The 9,428-nt window shown below is 38.6% G+C and overlaps 1 protein-coding gene across 1 annotated transcript; it reads left to right on the top strand.

Moving 5' to 3' along the window:
- Positions 1-2,463: 2,463 nt before the first annotated feature.
- LOC107048471 lies at positions 2,464-4,295 on the top strand. The gene is made up of 3 exons (XM_015271639.1): positions 2,464-2,837; positions 2,879-3,005; positions 3,204-4,295. Exons 1-3 carry the CDS (start codon positions 2,464-2,466, stop codon positions 4,017-4,019), a joined length of 1,317 nt encoding a protein of 438 aa, XP_015127125.1. The 3' UTR covers positions 4,020-4,295.
- The last annotated feature ends 5,133 nt before the right edge of the window (positions 4,296-9,428 follow it).

Below are 9,428 nucleotides of genomic sequence, written 5' to 3'. Positions count from 1 at the left end.
GTTTTACAAAAGGAACATCTTTTGTTCGAACTACATTTCTGTATCTTTAATAGTTTTCGAGCAAACTCGGTTTAAACAATTGAGTTGTTAATAACTTTTGGATGCACGGTCTCAGATGAAAAACACTGACAGATTCGGTTTTTCCAGCCCAAAAACCATAAGAAAACACCCTGAAATGCTTCCGCCCGTTTAGTGCACACGGGAAGGGGGTATTGCGTATGGACTAACATTGGATCGGTGCATCTCGTCACGAACTTCGAAGAATCCATCACGTCTGAGTTTCAGTATTTTCTGTTTTTCAAATGTTTTTCTCGATATCTGTCTCGTCTCGTCTCGTGAACTTAAAAAACCGAAAATTTCGAGATCCAGGCAAGATAAATCCTCCCGGAATTGTGACGTGATGCACCGATCCAATGTCTTTCGAGATTGCGACGATTCCAAAACTTTCGATGTTTTTTGAGACCGTGATGAGCTCTTTAAAATAATTCTCGACTACCCTGGTAAAACAGTCCGATTATTTCCGACTGGATGACAAAAAATGAATCGGCGTTAATGATGTTTCTGTCTTTGCCCGTTAAATTCCGATTGGCTGGTAGGTAGAGTTNACCCTGGTAAAACAGTCCGATTATTTCCGACTGGGTGATAAAAAATGAATCGGCGTTAATGATGTTTCTGTCTTTGCCCGTTAAATTCCGATTGGCTGGTAGGTAGAGTTTGGAGTTTGAGAAAATTATGGGAATTAATGGGAACAAGGGTATGTGGCCGTTATCGTCCGATTACTTTCCAAAAAAGTCGTTGATAGATCGCATATTACGCATATAAATATTTAAATGAGTAATAAATATTAAATATTTATATGAACAATATATGGAATCTATCAACCACTTTTTTGGAAAGTAATCGGACGATAACGGCCACATACCCTTGATCCTATTAATTCCCGTAATTTTCTCAAACTCCAAACTCCATCTACCAGCCAATCGGAATTTAACGGGCAAAGACAGAACCATCATTAACGCCGATTCATTTTTTATCACCCAGTCGGAAATAATCGGACTGTTTTACCAGGGTAGTCTCGACGGCATCACTATTGGAAAAGTCACATATAATTTTTTTACTACCAAACGGAAACTATTTCTAAACGGAAAATTCTACTAAACTCTGTCCGTCCGAGGGGCGAGGCGGAGCGGGCAACCGGGCTTATGTAGGCGTTATGTGCTTGAGCGTTCAGTTCAGATCATTGATAGAATCGGCCAAAAATTAATGGGAAATTAAATCAAAATCCAATTGAATTTTCTAGCCAATTCGCAAGATTTTTTAATGTAATTTGTTCGCACTTGCAAGTACGGAATACACACATTTTTCCCGTAAAATACTCAGATCATTAATAATTAATAGCAGAAAACTCTAACGTGCCATGGCTACCGTATAGCTGATGCAATTCAGTTGAGACGACTAGACCGACGTTTTCAGCTATCGACGTATTTACAGAAATAATGACACCGGATTGATCAAAAAAGTAACGACAGCGTCATCTTTCCAACAGCGACATAGGATTAATCCCAACTTGTAAGTAGAAAGTCAGCTGTTATAAACGAAAAATGAATCCTGTAAACGAAAATAGACTTATCCAAGCATGCGTTTCAAAAAATTATAAATCGCTCAGGATCAATAAAATAAATTATTCATAGTAGATTTAAAAAAGTAAAAGAAAGAACGATAAGCCCACGAATGAAACCCTTTTCTCTTCAACCGTAGGTTGTATGTTCAACCCCTGGGAAATCATTTTCATTTAAGATCGAGTCCCGTAGTACAAGCGTCGAAAGTAGAACCAACGAATACGACTCAGAAGAAGGGGGGAAAAAACTTAAAAAATAAGGAAAAGGCGACAGAGAGAAGAATAAAAGGAGGATCTACCGAAGAAGGCATCGAATAAATTATTTCACTCTGACGGAGACCTCCACCCCCTACCTCTTACTCTTTTGCATCAACCGAAGAAGGGGGTGTGGGTAAAGAAGACGAAGAGGAAGACGGTTCGCATGGTAATTCCCGTCTCTCTGCGCAAATCTTGGAATTGTCTACCTTAAAAGGTAAAATAAATCGACGTAGAAAGGAAAAGGAATTACGTATTGAGCGATGAGAGAACCAACGAGATCTCCATTCGATCGGAAACGATTAGCGAAATTACCATTGCTTTCATTCGATATTTTCATGAAAGAAAAACCGGGTGAGGAAGCGAGATGGTAAAGGAGAGTGAGGTTTGTTCACGGCAAACCATTTTCAAATCAATACAATTTCCCCTACAATCATTTTCTCCCTCTTTCATTCTCATTCGTGGCCCCGCATCTAATGAGACATTTTCTTGTAATTTTCTTTTCGTCATTCAGGCCCGATAGGTGGCGTTTTAGGGTCGTTTTCGAAGGCGGTTAACTCTTGATTACCGACCGTAGTCCTGCAAGACTAATGTCCCAAGAGGACATGTTCCATGAAGAGAGTCTCATAACAATTGAAATGCCATCAAGCATGACAGCACAAGTCACCTCTCTGGATTATCAAAATATCTCTGACTCACAACCTAACTCCAATGACGACCCTTCCTTCATTCTCCCCGATGTTCTACAAAATGCTAAAGATGCTGAAGCATATCTCCTGCCACCAACCTCCAAATTAATTTACGACAAAACCTACGAGAAATTCAAGAATTTTCTGAAGGAAAAAAAAATACAAACAATCGACGAACGCGTCCTGCTCGGCTACTTCCACATGTTGTCAAAGCCACCTCATTCACTAGTGCCTGGATCTCTCAAATCAATCTACTCAATGCTGAAGAAAACTTTGTCGGTCTATGATTCCATTCAGATTGACAAGTTCCCCAAAGTCTGGGGTTTTTTATCAGGCAACTCAAGACTTCTACACACATAACCAAAAAAGCCCAAGTACTGACAGATAATGAAATAGCCAAATTCATTTATGAAGCCCCTGAAGAGGTCTATCTGCCAGAGAAGGTAAATATAAATAAAAATAAGTGGATTTCATCATGATGAATAACTGAACAATGAATAATTCTGGGAAAATATCACGAGACATTTCTTCAGTTATGAAAAAGATCTCGGGATTTTTTTTCAGGATCATCTATTGTTAAGATTGATCAAAATTTGATTAAAATGACCACAGTGGAATTTATTGAATTCAATTTCTTTTAGGTGGCATTGATTGTTGGCATCCATGGCTTATGCAGGAGGAAGGAGCTACATCAATTAACAATTGATCTCATTGAGGACCATGGCACGTACCTCAATTTCGTTCTTGACAAAACGAAATTTAATAAAAATCGAGACTTCTCCCTCACAGGAGAGTATTGCAACATCGTGAGGAAGTATTTGTCATTAAGACCACATGATCTTCGCGAGCGGAACCTCTTCGTACAGTACCAAAATGGGAAGTGTCGTCGTCAAGTGATTGGCATCCACACTATCGGAGCTTTCCCCAAAAAAATGGCCACTTTTCTCAATCTCCCGAACCCTGAGAAGTACACCGGACACTCATTCAGGCGCTCAGGAGCAACTGTTGCAGCTGAAGCTGGACTTGACTTTCTTTCTCTAAAGAAACTGGGAGGCTGGTCGTCCTCTAAAACGCCAGAGGGATATGTAGAGAAGACAGATGTAATACGAAATAAAATCTCTACTAAAATCACTAATGCCATTCAGATCAAAAGGCCTGCCTCTGCCACTGTAACAAGAACGCTTCCATCGATCCCACTAGTAATTCCTCAATACAATCCATCACTTCCATCAACTTCACGTGAAGAAATACTCCAAACTACAAAGAGACCAAAACCCAATCCTGAACCTGTCTTGGAAGCTTCACCTCCGAGGGACGATACAATACTGAGGGAGAATCCACAAATTGGCAACATCCTCCAATCTAATCTACCTCAAGGCATCCATCTACATTTCGCAAACTGCTCGAACTTTAATATCTTTGCTCCTCAAAACAAAGAAAATTGGTTAGAGAAATAAGGATTGCTAACATTGAAACCATTGACGAGAAGCTCTGATCTTGATATTAAGAATGATCTGCGTACCAAAAAATTCGAGTTACCAAATTATTCTTTCATGGATTGTTTAAGTATTATTCATAATAGTTTCGTTATCATATTGTTTTTACATTATTTTTTTTGTTAACTCATAAGTTATATTGTTCTATTGTTTACTTATGAGTTGAAAAGTAGATTCATAAGATGGTTAACTCATAAGTTATATTGTTGACGTATGAGTTCAAAAGAAGATTGATGAGATTGTAGTCGAAAGACATTTTGCATTTTCATCATAATAAAATATAAAAAATGTTTTGAGTCATGAAGATTCTTTCGTTTTGTATCTCTGTTAATTTGTTTGATTTTGTTTTTTTTTGTCATGAAGATTCTTTTATTTTTGTAATCTTTTTTAATTTTTTCTTTTTTTAGTGATTTAAAGATTTTCTTGTTTTTGTAATTTTTTAAATTTGGTTTCATCGTTTTTCTTCAGTGGGGGGGGCTCCGCCCCCCTCAGTGGGGGGGGGGCTCCGCGTTTTCGTTAAAGATAACTTTCTAGTCATGCCAAAAGGGGTCGCCGTGGTTGCTGAACGAAATGTTTTCTATAATGAATATACGTAGTAATAGTTATTTTTGTCATTCCGGCCGTGAGGCAGCGCTTCACGGACGCTCCGCTCCGCGTCCGTGAATCTCTGCCTACGGCCGGAATGACACAAATAACTATTACTGCGTATATTCATTATAGAAAACATTTCGTTCAGCAACCACGGCGACCCCTTTTGGCATGACTAGAAAGTTATCTTTAACGAAAACTAATCGAAGACCCCGGCGTGGAAGCCTCTCATCCGGATGCTATTCTATTGACTTCACAAAGTTTAGATTGCCATGCGGTTAAGATTGCAAACCCCCTTTCCCCAGTGTAGGTATATAAGATTCAACCTTCTATATCGTATGTACATCCGGGCATAGTAACGTAACATCAGGGACTTGAGTCTGCTCATCTCTTCCGTTAGTACTTAATTATTAAACGAAATGTAGTAGTTTTTTTTCTCCCTGTCCTCGTAGCTTCCTCTCGATTGCCTTGCCTCTCACCCCACCCCGCCTCTTCCTCAACAGAGAAATTGTAAAAGGGAGGTTGCGAGTATCAAGGAGCGGGGAAAAATAATGTTGGTACTAATAAAGTAGATAAACGGGAGTTTCATCGAGGGGCGAGGAGGGGAGCTTGAGAAGAAACAAAGGTAAAACTGTGCTCGTTATACTACGCGGGTAATAATGTCAGACGTAACACAGTACACAGAGCGATAATATTGCGTGTTACCTGAGACGAAATCAGTGGTGGGAGATGAAAGAGTGGTGAAGTCGGGGGGAATTGGATGGATGCAGGTACACGCAGTGGTAACTAACGGTCGAGAGGGAAGCGCTGGAGAGTCGTCTGCTGGAATATAGTATGAACAAGTGAGCGTTGGTACGCCGTGACACGCGATAAATGCCGTTATGCTGACGGCAAGCCCGCTTGCTCGTAATGCCGAGTTAAGTGCTCACTGGTCGTCGTTAACGAACCAACTCTCCCCCTCCTCTCCCCATCCGCCCCATCGCCTCAACCCATGAACAACGTGTGCCATTGGCTTTTCTTTCCACCTTTATGTACCTGTTATGATTTCACCTTTTTTTTGTCATTTAACATTTTCAATTCAAGCCACTCTCCCCCGAGGGGTTTATGGTCGACCCTGTACATACCTCCGGTCATTTTCATGGAAGATCGTAAAGAGTGAATAACAGGAGGTAATAAAATGAGTGAATTAAAAGTGAAACTCAAATTATTTCCAGTGAAACAGAAATTATTTTGGATTAAGTCAGAGTTTCAAGAGGGTGGAGAAGTGGTGTAGGGGGACAAGTTTAACGCTTTTAATTATTATATCGGCACTCGTATATACTCCTGTATACGGGTGTTTTCAACAATTATGAATGGGAGGAGCGGAGGGGGGCACTTGAGCGCAATCACGTTCGAGTTTCATTGTTTACCGTTCCAAACAATCCCTACCCATGACGAATAATTAATGTTGTCGGTGCACATACTACACCACCTGCGATTAGCATTATTAATGCGGGAAACCCGAGCAGTAGGTATGCCAAATTTTCAAATCGTCATTTACGATATTTCAATAATTCATGAAATTTATGTTCATTGACTTGAAATTTTTTTTTATACACTGTTAACAAAATTCGGCGGAGTTTTGTGAAAAAAGATACAGTATTCGATTGAATGGGGAACAAGTCAATGGAATTTCAAGTTTCTCTGAAAATTCAAGTAAAATCTCCATTAATTTGGGGTACGAAGACGGAGATTCTGCAATTTACAGGAATTTTCAAGCGAAAATGAATATTCACTGCCAAATTCCCTTGAACTTTCAGGGAATTTCTTAATAATTCTCCAAATTTCTGGAATTGCGAAGGAATTATCTGATATTTCAGCAAAATCTGGAATTCAAGGAGAGATTTCTCTCAATTTGCCGTTAATTTTTCAGGAATAATTAAACTGAAATTTACCGTTTTCACGGATTGTTCCACACTATTAGAAAAAAAATGAAATTTCATAGGCACTTGACTACTATTTTTCAGGATAGTGATGTGATTTATGGGAAAAAAATAATGAAATTTCAGTTTTCACTGAAAATTCAGTAAAATTGCAGAATTTTAAGCAGCATAAAGAAGAGAATTCATCAATTTATTTGAATTTCCAATCTAATATGAATATTCAATGTCTTTACCTTTTTCGCAGAAAACACCTAAAAAAATGGCGATTCCACGCTTTCCCTTAGAGTAGGTAAAATAGGAATTTCTTTCGTTGACTTCTCATAATTTAAAATAAATTCATTCTATCGCAACTTTAGCCAACATTTATTTTCTTTTCAAATTTACAATTATTAAACAATCTTGTGATATTGAGGATTTCATCAGGAGCTAAATTGCAATATTTGCATCGGGATTAGGAGTGGGAATAGGGTTCTCCGTAAGGATGGGGCTCTGTTCCACGAAATCGAGAAAATCCTCGATAAATTCAAATAAACAATATCTCGGTTACAGACGGTAACATTTCTTTCTAATTCACCGTATTGGGACAATTGAGTTACCATAAAAGAAGGATTTATCCATTGAATCGAATTCACAGAAACCAGATATATTTTAACGTTAAATTTCCGAAACGTCATGTAAGATATTTCAATAATGCATAAAACTATATTTATTTATTTTTGAAATGTACACGGAGAAAAAAATTTCAGAATTTTTCAGGCGAAAGTCAGGCAAAAATTACCGTGCCGTCTGGTAAAGTGGGTTCAATTGTCTAGCACCAGAAAAATTCCGGTGCTGCATAGTAAAAATTCCGGTAACGCACAATAAAAGCTTGATCCCTGACTGTTTTCTATTACATGATACATTACATTCAATAATTAAAAATGAGTAAACATTGTTATTCAGCATACCATCCTATTAATTTTATTTTAACCTCTCCTCCATATCCTCTCTCCCATATTAAAAGCGGAATGCGCGGCAAACGTATGTGGAACGTTTGACAGGCCAATGTATATCTACAGCGTTATACACCTCATGAAGCGAAAATAAAGGGCACTTATTTTATTTCTTAACCGTTTTATCACAACACTAATTAATATTTCACTGAATTGATATTATGAAAAACATTAACCTGGGGTTTCAGTAAGGAGATATGTGAGAGAGGAGGCTAGAGGAGGCGACGGAATAAATTATCTGGTCACGTTGAGTTGATGTTCGTGGTTGCAGAGGGGGGAAGAGTGCCGAAATCTTACGAATGCGCGATCGGGTCCTAGGATTCTGGTAGAGCACCGGAAAAATTTGCCAGCCAGTGTCATAATTTTTCTCGTATTTCTCGTAAAAATTAACTGTCGCTTCGATTTTACCGTGCTGCACAAGAATTTTTCCCCGCACTTATCCGAAAAATGACTCGTGCAACAGTACTTTTTCCTACTCTTTGCGGTACATTTCGCCTGGAAAGACCATCTGAACCAACTTTACTGTGCGAGCACGATAATTTTTCTCGTACATTTCTCTCCGTGTATACTCTAATGGATACGATGGTAAGAATTTCTTTAAAACATTCACTCGGAGAGTTGAGTTGAGATCAAAGAGGAAATATATTCCCTGTACTGAATTCATAAATCAGACAGTATCGATAACGAGATCTCTGCACTTTGCCTTCTTATCCGCCTCGATAATCTCATTAATTTCCATTAAGGATATTGCCAGGACTGGGATGATCATCCCTACCATTCGAGACATTGCGTCTTCCTCGGGTTAGTCGAAATAAGTGCACTGAAGGAAAAAGAAAAATTTTCTCCATTAAGAAAAATAAGAGAAAGAATAATTAAACATCATTTCAGTGAATTAGCCAAGTGGGAACAATGCGGGTACCTACTAATTTAATTAACACGCCGCGTACGGAGACGATGTTGGTCCGCCACTTGGCCTCAAAAAGCCCTCCTGTCGGCTTCTGTGTACGCATCCAATGTTCTCACAGTATGTGCGGGAGAACCTCATTTTGCGTGAGCATCGCTTGGTCTCACTGGAGGACGATCGTCGTCCCGTAAAATAATTTAGTCACCTCGTATGATGTCCCTCACTCTTCTCTACCCTCTATTCAAGAACCGCGGGTTTATGGATCGCTGAAGCTTTATGCGAGCCTTGGGACACTAGTATTATATATCAGCGTCCTCTGCAAACACAAACTTTCAGTGGAAGACTCTTGGAAACTTAATTTAAGGAAGATGATTTACAGTCTCGGTGCATATCTCGCAAAAATTTCAGAAATTACGGTTGAAACAAGAAGGTCGGTGATGCTTCAAAGCATTGCTGCTGTACACATAATTCATATGAGTTCATACCCTGTTAAAAAATTTTGTCTGAATTTTCGTGCCAAATTCCGTAAAAATTGTTATCGTGTTCCACTGAAATTTCAGAAAATCTTGGCATTGAAAATTCAGAATTTCGTGGAAAAATCAAACAGAACTGTTGATTTCCATTCCATTTCTCCCTGAAAAGGAATAGAAAACCAGAAAATTCTGGTAAATATATTCTTGAATTTTCAGGACAGTGACACTGAATGTGTTTTAAGGGGAGAAAAATCATGAAATTTCAGATTTTACTGACAATTCAATGCAATTTAACACTGATTATTTTTCTCAATCGGATTTCGACCAATCAGAGCGCAGTATTTGAGGCTACCCGACAGTTTTATTTCTGATATTCCTCCTAGCTTTTGAATATTTCGCAGTAGTTCTTCATTTTTTTTACCTGAATATTTAGCAGTAGCTCGTCATTTTTTCGGCTCGTTTCAAATAAAATCTTATATTTGACAGTCTAT

The sequence above is a fragment of the Diachasma alloeum genome, unplaced genomic scaffold, assembly GCF_001412515.2.
Source record: "Diachasma alloeum isolate Michigan unplaced genomic scaffold, Dall2.0 Dall_scaffold_00194, whole genome shotgun sequence".
NCBI lineage: Eukaryota > Metazoa > Arthropoda > Insecta > Hymenoptera > Braconidae > Diachasma > Diachasma alloeum.
This window is presented reverse-complemented; position numbering and strand designations above follow the sequence as displayed.

Excerpts from the sequence above, each read along its gene's own strand:
- LOC107048471 (XM_015271639.1), top strand. The coding sequence starts at position 2,464 with ATGTCCCAAGAGGACATGTTCCATGAAGAGAGTCTCATAACAATTGAA. Across the intron at positions 2,838-2,878 it reads TCAATGCTGAAGAAAACTTT|TCTGGGGTTTTTTATCAGGC; the intron begins GTCGGTCTATGA and ends AGTTCCCCAAAG. Across the intron at positions 3,006-3,203 it reads AGGTCTATCTGCCAGAGAAG|GTGGCATTGATTGTTGGCAT; the intron begins GTAAATATAAAT and ends AATTTCTTTTAG.